Source organism: Armigeres subalbatus, unplaced genomic scaffold, assembly GCF_024139115.2.
Source record: "Armigeres subalbatus isolate Guangzhou_Male unplaced genomic scaffold, GZ_Asu_2 Contig1141, whole genome shotgun sequence".
In the NCBI taxonomy this organism is placed as follows: domain Eukaryota; kingdom Metazoa; phylum Arthropoda; class Insecta; order Diptera; family Culicidae; genus Armigeres; species Armigeres subalbatus.
Genome location: NW_026941893.1, coordinates 79,620 through 94,197, shown reverse-complemented (window position 1 = coordinate 94,197; position 14,578 = coordinate 79,620). Strand labels below are relative to the sequence as shown.

Here is a 14,578-nt window from a genome sequence, read left to right as displayed (position 1 = left end):
GAATTCACGCTTCAAATTTAAATAATGATTGTGATATGGGATAGCTAATCACTTAAAGCAAATTTTGTTGAGTATTCTCGGAAAAGCAATAAGCGAAAGATTCGAAACTTCAGTTTAATCAGTAAATAGGATTATAGAATCAGTCCAGTTAACCCCGGGCGAATGGACTATTACCGTTGGTCGTCAAATGATACACTCCACTAGCGATTCCAATGTTCGAAGGTTCTCCTCCCATGTTCCTGTTGGCTCCGCTGGACACGCAGTTGTTATTCAAGATCTGATCATAGTTCGCACAACGAACCGAGTTGAACCGACCGGTACGAACCGATTCGGCAAAGAACTCCCATGCTCGGCTATGGGCACAAGTACCGGCCACATCAACTCCGCATCCGGGCTGTGAACGTCCACCGTTCGGATAGAAGTCGGCCTGACCAATGGGCAGGTCAAACCCAAGCAAACCGGCGTTGGTGTGAATGACCTCTACGTAGTTGGCGTCAGTTGGCGCCACTCGCTCATTAGGTGCGTTGATTGAAAACAGAGGCAGGGCTGGATCCAGAGCGACCACAGTATGCAGACGTCCACGGCTGACTCGTTTACCTGCGATACCGGCAGTGTGTCCACCCAGGCTATGACCAACGATGTAGATGTTGTTGAACGACATTCCACCGCTCTGGTTCAGGAAGTCTACGAAGCGAGCAACGGTGGCTGCGACAGCATTGATATGATTGCGGGAAGTCAGATAATTGGGATTCTGTGCACCTGCTCCCCAATCCACGGTAATTACATTGAAGTCTCCGCGGTCCAGGTAGGCATTACGGATCTGGGTGTTAACCGGTGATCCTCCATTGTTGTTCCATCCATGTATAATCATCCGAGTCTGTCGGCCGCCATTCCAGAAGCCTCCCAATGAGCCGGCATTGCCCGACTGAATCACGTGGCCATTGTCGCGGTTGGAGCGGGTGAACAGCCGGAAGATGGTTTGGGTATCAGCGTTGAAGTGCAGCTCAGGCTCTTCCTGGCCAGCCAGATTGTAAGGATCGGTGTTCACCAAGTGAAGATGACCATTAGCGTCGGGAACAAGAGACCAGGTGTTCTCTTGTGTTGGGATGTGTTCTTCACCGACTTCCTCATTGGGGATGTGCTCCAAGCCGTCCTCCTCATACGGAATGTGTTCTTCGCCGACTTCCTCATTAGGGATGTGCTCTTCACCAATTTCCTCATTCGGAATGTGCTCCAAACCGTCTTCCTCGAAAGGAATACTCTCCTGTCCTATCTCCTCGATAGGAAGGGCCACCGCTAGAATAATTAGACGATACGTAAAAATTGTTCCAAAGTAAAAGATGGTCGTTAGTCCTACCCAAGCCTACAATCAAGAATAAAGCGAATACTCTCATATTACTGCTTATGACTTTAAATGTTAAGCGTTCTGCCCGATTTTTCGACTATACTTGCCCTTTATATAGTCTTATCGTAGTAGATTACGACTTTGTCTGGATTGATGTATCATATACATGATTTAGAATCCGTGTACTGCTAAACAATCTAATCTTTCAGCAATCATACGATAAATGAATCGGGTGCATGTTTTTGGATGTGGTTATTTATAGGTAGCTGTCGATTTCCTTCAATTATCTTCAACAAGTCCATAAAAGTAATTAATACCAATCGAGCTATTGTTGCACTGTATCAAATTTTTGCATTTCTGGTGTAGGCTTATCTTTGTCCTATAGGGGTCAAAAATCACATATCATAATGTCCGGCTAGATGATTCGAGAACATGTCTAACTGGTGATTAAAGCTAGTGAATGAATTCATACATAATTGTGCATAATTGTTTTTGCTATATATCAGCTATATTTCAATGATTTTTTAAGACTCTCTTTTCTTCTTCTCATTGGCATTATACCCCACTGGGACATTGTCGCCTCGCAGCGCAGTGATCATGTAGCACTTCCACAGTTTTTTACTGCGAGGTTACTAAGCCAAATTATCAGTGCTGCATTCGTATATCATGAGGCTAACACGATGATACTTTTATGACCAGGGAAGTCGAGAAGATTTCCAATACGATATTTTTTTTCGACCGAACCGGGCATCGAGCCCAGCCACCTTCAGCATGGTCTTGCGTTCCCGAGCAGGAGCGACGACCTCAATAACAGAAGTTGGTATGAACTTGACTTGCAGAAGTAGTATATATTAACGTCCATGATCCATGGCCGTACAGGGCGACTGGACAAATCAATGATGTGTTCAAAGCAAGTTTTATCCGTGTCTGTAGAAGGTCCTACTCGCAGCCGCAACACGTCTTTCCACCTCGCGGCTAACGTCATTATCACATGTAACGCGCGTTCCAGGAATCAGGATATATGAATTCGTCGACAACCACACATCGTACTTAGTTTTTGAAGAGATGATCAGCCTTATTCTTTCAGTATCCTGTAGGGTGGCTCAAATTAGTATGGGAAAAACTTTGTTCAATTTTTTTGATGGGCCGCCCTCTTATCCGGTTCTATTTGATGCCCTGATGCTCTGGACAAAATTTCAGCCAAATCGGTCAACATTTGGGCAGTGCTAAACTCGTTGGAAGTTTATATGGAAAAATGTATGCAGAAACATCCAAAAACAGTAAATTGCAGCTGGACTACACAACTTACCACGAAGAACTATGATACTCATTCAGATCTTGGAGAATTTAATACAGAATGTTATGCAGAAAACTGCGAGAAGATTCGAGTTTGCCCGGCTAAGTTATTAGCATTTCTCTGCAGTGAGGTTTGAGCAAATTTCGTTTCTTTTACCTTTGAAAAGAAATAAATTCACCCCTACAACACTCCAGTAAAATGCTAATATCTTTTCGTAATAAACTCTAATCTTCTCGCGGTTTTCAGCATAACATTCTGTATTTTATTTTGCAAGAACTGAATGAGTATCATGGTTCTTGATCGTAAATTGTGCCGTCCCACTGCAAATTACTGTTTTTGGATGTTTCTGCATACATTTTTCCATATAAACTTCCAACGAGTTTAGCACTGCCCAAACGTTGACCGATTTGGCTGAAATTTTGTCCAGAGCATCAGGGCATCAAATAGAACCGGATAAGAGGGCGGCCCATCAAAAAATTTGAAAAAGTGTTTTTTGAGCCACCCTAGTATCCTGTTTAAAATGCACTAAGCCCTCTTTCACTTATCTGTGATCTACACCAATTGATGTCGATGTCATCCGCAAAACTAAGAAGCATGTAAGTTTTTTGATGATGGCTCCGTTTCTTTGCACACCAGATCTTTGAATTGCATCCTCTAAAGCAGATTAAAGAGCGCATCGCCCTGTTTCAATCCATCTAACGTCAAAATTGCCGATTTTTTATTCACCTGCACTGTCGAAACTAGCCATGCAGCATCAATCGTAGTAACCTATGAGTCAGCAGACAAAATTTGGCAGTTCTATCAGTCGAACTCCAACCGTGATGGCAAAAACAGTGGAGCAACTCTGTTCAGAAGTGTGCGCGTTCGAAAAACAGCACCCCGCCACGTCGAAAACGAACATCGTGTGGCACTTTGTGGACGCCGGATACGCCCGCTCCGGTATCTACAACACATTGGCAATATTAGACAACAATCAGAGCATCAGAAGAAAGTCCGGTCTTTGCGCACGCAATACTGTAGAGAACATCAAGGACGAAACTCTTTTATGTCATTCGTTAGAAATCGGAAGCAAATGAATGGAATTTCAACAGCTGAAACGTCACTCGATTCATCAAATTTGTTCTCGTTCATCTTTCGGAGCGTGTTAAGTGAAAACCGATCACCTTCGTCTGAAGCGTACTTGGACAGTTTACCGCGTTATGACCTCAACGTTACGCTATTCAGTTTTTCGACAGATGATGTGCTGAGTAAGTCTCAACGGATGGACAACTCTAAAAGCATCGGACCTGATCGACTTCCACCGTTTTATATTCAAAACTGTGCTGTCTCGCTGAGCGGTCCCATTCCCATGCTCTACAATCATTCCATGTCGCAAGTTACGTTCCCGAGTATATGGAATAGCGAAAAAATGGTAACTTTTCTTAGAAACCTCGCGGTTAATAACTTAGCAAGTGCTGAATGAACACTAAGCAGCGAGGCGGCAATGTCCCAGTCGGGGATGTAATGCCAATAAGAAGAATAAGACATCAACCGCCAAGGCGTACGCAATCCATACATATGCCTAGAGAAGTCGAGAAAATTTCCTATGGGAAATCGAACCCAGCCACGTTTAGTCCTTCCGTTACCAACCCCCCTTTTGAAAACGAAAATAAAAATCTATTTGGCTGTAACTTTTTTGTCTTTTGACATTTTTTTTCGCAACTTTCACCAAAAGAAGCGGAAATTATTCAAGTTTCAGGTGCTCTATGAATTTTTAGGACTGGCCACTTGATACCGGAGTTATTCCGGATTTAAAATGGGTGTTAGCTTTTGGCCATATGAAGAGAAACGACGCATAAACTATACCAAATTTGATCAGGAATTTGATCGGTCCGAAATATGGCCTGTATACCGGAATCCAGACGCCCCGCCGGAACCTGTTACGGGGTCGCTTACGGAACAAAGTGCTCGACGCTGTTCCTAACCAAGCAAAAGTCACATTCCGACTGGAAAGGCTAACCAACGGTGCCGCCAACGCTTCTAAAGATCCGGTCAGCCTCGTCGAGGAGAGGGATCGCGTACTCTCCTGATGTCACCGCAGCATAGGAAGCTGCCTTGCAGCAGATGGCCATGAGGACTCTATGCCGGAAAGGGAAGATTTCGGTTTCGACACAAGCTGCTTCAGCTGTCGTGGAAGGAAAGAGACTGGAAGCCAGTCGGACGTAGCTGTTGAATACTGGGAAAAGCACGCTGATGAGGTCCCTTCGCGCAGAACAGGTCAGCTCTAACTCATATAGCGGTGTTTTGCGGCCAGGGTTTTCATCAGGCTGATTCGCGGCTTGCAGGCCACCTTCACCGCCCGGAAGTGTGGTAAAAAGGTAATAAGCCGCCAGTCGATATCGACGTCAAGAACGCGAACGATTTTCCGGTTAGGTTAATAGGCGGGCCGCCGACTTGATGGTGACCATGGCAAACGTGGCCCCGGATGCACTTACCCGCATTCATAGTAAAACCAATGAACCAATGAACTCCGTTCATCCGCCAGGTCTCAGAGGCACATGAAACTTGGAGGGATTCCGACCCGTCGTGTGATTTTAGGGGGTAGGGATCATGTGGCTTTTCCTCCACTCGTCGGGAAGAGTGCGGTTCTCCCAAATGTCATTGACGAGTTTGAGAAGACGGGTTTTAGCGTCTGGAGAAAGCCGTTTCAGCATTGGATACCGCAACTGAAATCATGAAAATGTATATGCCGCACATTTTCACAAAATTGACACTCAAACCAGTACTCGATAAATCCGTTTACCGTTTCCGTTTATCGGTTGAAATACGGTTCAGGAAGTACAAAACTACCAAGGAATGCCATAACTATTTAAAATCATGAAGTTTGATATGTCACATGATGGGATTTGTTTATTTCCCAAAATTGACCTTTGAACCGATTCATGGTAAAACCGTTTCCCGGTTCCAATCGGTTCAAATACTTTTCAGTAGGCACAAAACTACCATAGAATGCCATTACTTCTGAAATCATGAATTTTGATATGCCGCATGATGGGGTTTGCTTATTTCCCAAAATTGATCCTTGAACCGGTACTCGGTAAATCAGTTAACCGGTTCCAATTGGTTCAAATACGGTCCAGGAAGTACAGAACTACCATAGAATACCATAACTTTTTAAATCATGAAGTTTGATGGGTCGCATGATGGTATTCGCTTATTTCCGTAAAGTGACCCCGTAACAGGTTCCGGCGGAACGTCCGGATTCCGGAATACAGGCTATATTTCGGACCGATCAAATTTGGTAGAAATTATGCGTCGTTTCTCTTCAAAATAGATAAAATAATCATTTCCGAAGTATGCGTTCTGGCATATGGCCAAAAGCTAACACCCATTTTAAATTCGGAATAACTCCGGTATCAAGTAGCCAGTCCTAAAAATTCATTGAGCACTTGAAACTTGAATAATTTCCGCTTCTTTTAGTGAAAGTTTCGAAAAAAAATGTCAAAAGACAAAAAAGTTACAGCCTTAAAGATTTTTATTTTCGTTTTCAAAAGTGGGGTTGGTAACGGAAGGGTTAGTATGGACTTGCATCGATACCGCGCGCAAGGCTAAAAAAAGTCCCTTCTTCACATTGCTGAATTCACCAAAATAATATAATTCTTAAATTTTTGTTTTTGCTTGTTGTCGTGACCCGTACGAGGTTTCTAAGCTCGACCTTTCGTCGCAATAATACTCACCAAACTGAACTCTATTGTCGATTCGTTCTGACACGAACGAAAACCGAAAACATTTATCGAATTACCCCCTTTTCAACAATTAAGAAAAATATGCGAACGACTCAATATAATCCTGATCTAACTTAAACTGTATTCAAGACCAATCCTAATCTAATCTGAATACATTCAAAATACAATTCAAATCCAATCCAAATTCAATCCAATTTCAAATCTAATCCGAATTCAATCCAGATTAAAATTAGATTTGTTCGCCTTAAATTCAGTTTGAATCCAATCCAAATTCAATCCGAGTTCAATCCAAATCCAATCCAATCCAAATCCTATAAAAATCAATCTAAATCCAATCCAAATTCAATCTTAAACCAATCCAAAACTAATCTAAATTTAATGCAACTCCAATCTTAATCCAATTCAAAACCAACCGATCAAATTCAAATCCAATTCCGAACCAATCCAAATCCATATCCAATCCAAATCCGATCTAAATTCAATCAATTTTCTTCAGAAAGGGAATTGGATGTACTAGTTCATAACAGGTACAGCAAAACATAACAAGGACGCTCTTATTCGTACTAACTACTCAGGAAATAGAAGCACAGATAACAGACGTTCATCTTCATTCGCGTGGTTGTGTAAAAGTTTGTACTGGTCATTTTGAAGTATGTCGTTATGCCTCCGTTGCGCGGTGCTAGTGTGCTGATGAATATGGTTAAAATGTGCCGTGTTTTGCTTTTTAGCGCTAGTGTCCAATCCGAATGGCTCCTAGGCTCGCTCCTGGGTGGCAGCACTACATTGTTTATGTAATGTATGCCAACCAAGGCTTGGATGAATGAAGCAATGAAGATGAGGACCGATGCTTCAGCACCAGATATACTCCCGAGGAAGGAAGCTTCATGAGAGAACAGTTTCAAAGTGCTTAATGAAGAATGCTTCTGTGGAGAATGAGATGGGTACAAAAAGAAATTTAAAATACTTGCCCAGAAATGATTATTGTCATTGATATAATTCATAGCAGTTTTATAATTTGCGGAAATGTTATGCTCTGTTTTGGCGTGTTTTTAGTAAACGTGTAGAGGGCTAACTTAAATTCAGTGACGGACGGCTTAGCCCGATCAATTTTCGGAGAAGGATCGTAACAAAACGAAATACCAAAAAAAGTCAGTTTGCTGAGTATTGTTAAGACGGACGGTCGAGTCTGGCACGCTCGTCCGGGTCACGACAATGACGCAGCCGGTAGACGCGAAAATTTTGTTTCAAGTTAAATTTTTAGTTTTTACTTTCTGCTCCCTTGTTTTAGTGTCGGTTTTTATCTGGTAAGTTAATAAACGCTACTTGTCAGTGTAAATAAGTAAAGAGAATGCTCCCTGACGGAAGGGCAGTGGAGCTGAAGATGAAGTTGAAATGAAAAGACCAGCGAAGGCAACTTGAATAGACGAAAAGTAAGCGGCTCCCCGACGGAAGGGCGGTGGAGGAATAAAGTTTCCGGTAGACTCTCTGACGGAAGGGCAGAAGAGTAGGCCGGAATGGAAAATCAAATGTCAGAGCGATGGAAAATACAAATGGCGAAAAGTAAAAGAAAAATGAATTTGGATTTGGAATAAATTCGGATTGGATTTGGATTGAATTTGGATTGGATTTGCTTCGGATTTGGATTCAATTTGGATTGGATTTGGATTAGGATTGAGTTTGGATTGAATTTGGATTGGATTTGAAATGAATTTGGATTTGGATTGAATTTGGAGTGGGACTGAATTCGGATTGGATTTGGATTGGATTTAGATGGCATTTGGATTGAATTTGGATTTGGATTAAATTCGGATTGGATTTGGATTGAACTTGGATTGGATTTGGATTGAATTTGGATTGAATTTAGATTGAATACGGATTGGATTTGGATTGAATTGGATTGGATTTGAATTGAATTCGGATTGGATTGGATTTGGATTTGGATGGAATTTGGATTGGATTTAGATAGGATTTGGATTTGGATTGGATGGTTGAATTTGGATTGAATTGGATTGGATTTCGACTTGGATTGGATTTGGATTTGAATTGGATTCGGATTTGGATTTAATTGAGATTGAATTTGGATTTGAATTGAATTCGGATTGGATTTGGATTGGATTTGGATTTGATTGGATTTGGATTTGATTGGATTTGGATTTAGATTGGATTAGGATTTGGATTTAATTTGGATTTGGATTTGCATTGGATTTGGATTGAATTCCGATTGGATTTGAATTGGATGCTCCCTGACGGAAGGGCAGTGGAGCTGAGGAAGAAGTAGAAATGAAAAGAACAGCGAAGGCAACTTGAAAATGAAATGTCAGAGCGATGGAAAATGAAAATGGCGAAAAGTAAAAAAAAAACGAGAGTCGCTTATTATTTCCACATGCGATATAGAAGTATACGTCTAGAAGAAGTCCAGTAATAATGACACAAATATATTTGGATTTGGATTAAATTCGGATTGGATTTGGATTGAATTTGGATTGGATTCGGATTTGGATTCAATTTGGATTGAATTTGGATTGGATTTGGATTGAATACAGATTGGATTTGCATTGGATTTGGATTAGGATTGAGTTTGGATTGGATTTGAAATGAATTTGGATTTGGATTGAATTCGGATTTGGATTGAATTCGGATTGCATTTGGATTGGATTTAGATGGGATTTGGATTGAATTTGGATTTGGATTGGATGGTTGAATTCGGATTGGATTTGGATTGAATTGGATTGGACTTGGATTTGGATTGGATTCGGATTTGGATTGAATTTAGATTGAATTTGGATTTGGATTAAATTCGGATTGGATTTGGATTGAATTTGGATTGGATTGTATTCGGATTTGGATTCAATTATTTTTGAATTTGGATTGGATTTGGATTGAATACGGATTGGATTTGCATTGGATTTGGATTAGGATTGAGTTTGGACTGAATTTGGATTGAATTAGATTGGATTTGGATTGAATTCGGATTGGAATTGGATTGGATTTGGATTTGGATTGAATATGAATTTGGATTGGATTTGGATTTTGATTTGATTGTTCTTAGATTGAAACTAAATTGTATTTGGATCGGTAGAAAAAAAATTGTTTTGATTAAGTTTGGATTGAATTTACTTTAGATTGGTATTGATTTTGATTGAAATGAATTTGATTGCTATGTGACTTGGGTTTGTGAAGATTAGAATTAGTTTCAATATGTGTTCCGAATTGTGCTTGGATTGGATTTTGAGTTGTTTTATATTTGATTTGGTTTGGACAACGACTGTATTGAGATTAGTGTGCGTTCGATTCTGTTTAGCATTTGGTTTGAATTTGATTTTCGTCGAATTTATAGCATTTGTTATTAAATGTGAAATTCATTAGAATTTGATTTGGCCTGAACAATAAAATCTCCTTTAGATGATACATGTTGTAGAAGTAGAGAAGAGGAAGAATGTGGAGAATGAGATGGGTACAAAAACAAATTTAAAATACTTGCCCAGAAATGATTATTGTCATTGATATAATTCATAGCAGTTTTATGATTTGCAGAAATTTTATGCTCTGTTTTGGCGTGTTTTTAGTAAACGTGTAGAGGGCTAACTTAAATTCAGTGACGGACGGCTTAGCCCGATCAATTTCGGAGAAGGATCGTAACAAAACGAAATACCAAAAAAAGTCAGTTTGCTGAGTATTGTTTAGACGGACGGTCGAGTCTGGCACGCTCGTCCGGGTCACGACAGCTTCCTCGCTCTATATGGCACTGCTGTACGAAACAGTTGGAGAGTGAAAGCAAGCACCCGCTCGTGCAGAGAATATTTAACTCTCTTGCCTCACTTCTACTGAGTTGCGTATTTCTGTTGGAATGAATGTGTAAAAGAGAGGTATATAACGCAGGCTATCTCTTTCCCGCTAATGTGGTTTTGTATTTACACCACACTCACTCGCATATGAACCACTGCCGATGAACGAAGGAAGGATCCTCATCTCACGCTTCCCTGCTGAACATTGCCTCTTCGGTAGTACCCGGCTTGTGAAGATGCCACGTTCAAAACTCCCCTCTTTCAATGAACAAAACGAATGTTTTGTAATTGCCTCTTCCCTTGTTCGTGCAGTAAGCAGCACGTCATCGAAGGAACATCAATCGGTGTACCGAAATTAAAACCTCACTGTGGGCTAAAAACGAAGCATTCGTTCGTTTTTGAACGAATTTTCCAAGGCCTGATGCCAACGCCATCGCTTAGTGAGATTGAGTTTTTAGGTCGGGTAGCCTGCGTTGGCGGCGCTGAAGTGCGATTTAAATCTTTACACACGTTTTTAATTAAATTTTATTCGAGCATCCATGTCTGTTTTCTGTGATAGAAGGTCAAGAAGAGACACCGTTGCTTACTTAAGCGTGAACCGGATATCTGGGATTCCCACAATATCCGCGGCAATAGCAGCAAACGATGCCCTGTACGTATTTAGTGTTTAGTTTTAAATTTATATAGCAATGAAAGAAAGAGAGGAAAGAATTGGAGATTGCTCACTAGTAGAGTTGATCCACTATCAAAATAGCTTCAGTTTTGGACAGGACTCCACTACGCATAGCTGTTAATTTAATTACGAAACGTCAATAATGAGAAAATTATAATAAAATTAGTTAACTACAAAAAAATAAAAAATAAACAGATTTGGACTAAAACGTTATTGAACAAAAAACATAAATGCATGACGTCTTGAATATGAAAGCAAATAATAACAAACATCAGTAGAAAACTAAGTGAATTATTACGAACATGTATAGAAATCGCAATAGCCTGTGATGATTATAGAAAAATGGTTCTGGAAAAAAATGCAATAATGGAAAACGCACACAAGGCGCATTGCGCAAACGCAAAGTCTGTAGCGAAAGTCGGCTTGAGTATGAAGTACCGTAGCCATTCTGTAAAAGATTTTTGAAAAAAAAAGGATCAATGGAGAAGCAAAGATAAGACTGAGGATACGACGGTTAAAAAATATAGCAAAGAGAAAAAATCATATTGGACTGATCTCGCCAAATGCAAATCGAGTTCCGATGATTTTATACATCCTTCAAAAAGACGACTAATGTGGGAGAGCCACCACATACATAGCACCAGCAACGACAACTCACTCGTGAAAAATAAAAACAACCGTCACATATTCCTCCTTCGTAGTAATTCCTCAAATAAAACTCTCTTTCACTAGGGACCCGCCATTCGGTCTGGGGGCAGCAGGGACCATGTCCAAGGGCTTGACGACCCCTCCCCAGCTGTCTGTGAGTCAGGGGGTTCTGCCTAGGAGGTGGTGGGGTTAACAGGGGGCGCTGTTAATTCCCTCCCAAAAACCACATATCCGCAAGCAAACCTTATCAAGCGACCGTGTGCCGCTTAAAGCATACAAGCCCCTAACCCCGAATCCCAAGGTGTCAGGCGACCCGTGCCGAAGGGATGAATGGCCTGGGGGGTGAAACAATTAGCCAGGTCGTTAACGGAGTCTGTGGAGGTTCCACAGAGTGAGGGCTGCTTCGGCGGCAAGCGGGTGGCAGTGGGTGGTACCCACACACCCGCAAGTGGTGCACATGTGGTGCAAGCGAATGGGAGTTGGGGGTATTACTCGTAATACCCCCACAGAGTGAGGGACCGAGTGTGAGGGTGAGCACACAAGTAAGTCTCGCATGGTACGCATGGTCGGTAGTGTTAGAATGACTGAAGTCTGGTAAGCCCTGGCAGGAGTGTCGGGGGGCAGATACCTCTGCGGCACCTCAGAAGTAGGGGACACGAAAGTCTCGCTGCGTCTGGCAGGAGTGTCGGGTGTGTGATGCTTCTGCGGCACCTCAGAAATCGGAGACATGTAAGGTAAGTGGTGCCACCCCGTTGCAGGATGGGGAGACCACCACACTGGCTGAGGACTATCTGGGCTTCGAAATGTCAATAGGTGGGTGCTGCCTGCAAAGTACCTAACGGTGACCTGTTGGCAGTATCAAAGCCTGGGTAGGTGAGTGTTAGGCACGCCTGACGTGCCGGGTGTTCCACGCCCAAACGATGCACAGGAGGTGCACAGAGTGGTTAAAAATGGGAGATGGGGGTATTATAACCCCCACTGAGTGAGTGACTGAATGTCAAAGAGAGTGGTGCACAAGTGGTGCAAGCGATTGGGACTGAATGTATGAGCGAGCACACAAGTTAGACTCGCATGGTACGTATGGTCAGAGTGGCTGCTTAGGCAGTAGTGTGATCCGGCTGTCAGGGACGGAATGAGTGAAGTCTCGCTAGGCCTGGCAGGAGTGTCGGGGGGCAGATACCTCTGCGGCACCTCAGAAGTAGGGGACACGAAAGTCTCGCTATGACTGGCAGGAGTGTCGGGGAGTTGATGTCTCTGCGGCACCTCAGAAATAGGAGACATGAAAGGGTCTGCCTCGTAGCTGAGGTAGGAGCGGCATAGGAGCCACCAGCCTAGGGTCGCCTCCGGCTTGGTAGACAAGTGGTGCCACCCTGTTGCAGGACGGGGTGAACACCACACTGAGTGAGGAATGTCTATGTTGTGTGATGGCGGCATGGGGTACCCCCTGCAGGGTACCTGTTAGTCCCTTGCAGTCATTCAAGCGGCATAGGCAGGTGAGTGTTGGGGCACATGTGGTGCCAGTATGTCTTGTGCAAATGAGTTGCATGGGGAGTGTCGAAGAGTTGAGGCGCATACGTGCACTTGTGTACGTCATGGAGGGGGCGCAATGCCCAATAGTCATCCCCCCGAAGTATTGCTTAATTGCGGGCCGGGGGAATGACTGGAGAGGAAGGAGTTGGTTTTAGTGGGTCGGGAGAGGTGATCCCATCCCCACACTACCTGGGTTCGCCTCCCCAGGTGTCTGTTTGCAGATTTCCATTACCTTCGTTAAAAAAAAAACTAGGAGCGAGCCTAGGAGCGATTCGGAATGAACACTAGCGCTAATAAGTAAAACACGGTAAATTTTAACCATATTCATCAGCACACTAGCACCGCGCAACGGGGGCATAACAACATACTTCAAAATGACCAGTACAAACTTTTACACAAGCACGCGAATGAAGATGAACGTCTGTTCTCTGTGTTTTAACTATCAAAAATACCGTTCACTATCGCTATGTTTTGTTTTAGCCGAACTGTAAGCGCGCCTCTAGGATATTTTTTTTAAATTAAAAAAAAAAATCAAAATTTGTGACGGGAAACAAAATTCCAAGAATCCAGTCCAAATCCAATCCAAATCCGTTCCAAATTCAGTATAAATTGAATCCAAATCAAAACCAACCAAATCTGAACCTAATCCGAATCCAATCCACGTCCAATCTAAATCCAATCCAATTTCAAAACAAAATAAATTTGAAGTTGTTCGCATAAAATTCAATTTAAATCCACATCAAATTCAATCTGAGTCCAATCCAAATCGAATAAAAAATCAATCTGAATCCAATCCAAATTCTACTTTTGATTTATTTTCCTCTGATCATTTTCTTGTTTGCATTCCGCCAACTTTTTTGTTTTTAATTTTACAAATACACATTTTTTTTATTTATCTGATTCCGATGACACCGTTTTCAACAGATGTAGGCAGGGAGCTCAACCAACTTAAAAAAATATAATTCAATTCTACCGGTCATTGTCGTGACCAAGAGTCAGGCTAGAGTCAAGATGGCAAACCAATAATGCAAATTATGTTTTTATGATTGTCAAAAGCATATGCGAAATATCAAAATACAGAATAAAATCTTGGAAATAAATTCGTCTCTTACGAAGGAAGATGAAATTGCAAATGTTTCGCACTCTTAAACCGAGGCTAAAACATTCTAGTCTATAGAAGTCTTAGTCCAGACTAACACGTTACTAACAAATCGAGAAAATGTAGTACATTACATTCGCGGATCCATTTGATCATCAAAATCTGATTTTTTGTCCCAGTGGTATCTGGTTGAAATGTTTCACAAAATTATGTCACACGGGTAGTGTGACTTTCGGCGACATTGCATCAGCATCAAGATGCGAGGTGACCAACGCATAACTAATATAATGAAACAAATCCTGCAGCATGCAACAAAACAAAGTTGCTATCCAACGGCTCATTGCGATGGTGTGCGTGATAGAACGAAGCACCCGAACAAATTCACGCCGAGCAACAACCGATGCGTGCAACAAAACAATTTGGAACGGCTTGATGCATGCCTGTCTGGTCTCCCGAAAACAGTGCTGTGGTGTCGG

At 42.1% G+C, this 14,578-nt stretch overlaps 1 protein-coding gene across 1 annotated transcript; it reads right to left on the bottom strand.

Annotated features, from left to right (window-relative positions):
* Positions 1-148: 148 nt before the first annotated feature.
* On the bottom strand, positions 149-1,394 carry LOC134202301 (phospholipase A1 VesT1.02-like). The gene is made up of 3 exons (XM_062677330.1): positions 1,358-1,394; positions 1,124-1,296; positions 149-1,093 (listed from the first exon to the last, which is right to left on the bottom strand). Exons 1-3 carry the CDS (start codon positions 1,392-1,394, stop codon positions 149-151), a joined length of 1,155 nt encoding a protein of 384 aa, XP_062533314.1.
* Between the last annotated feature and the right edge of the window lie 13,184 nt (positions 1,395-14,578).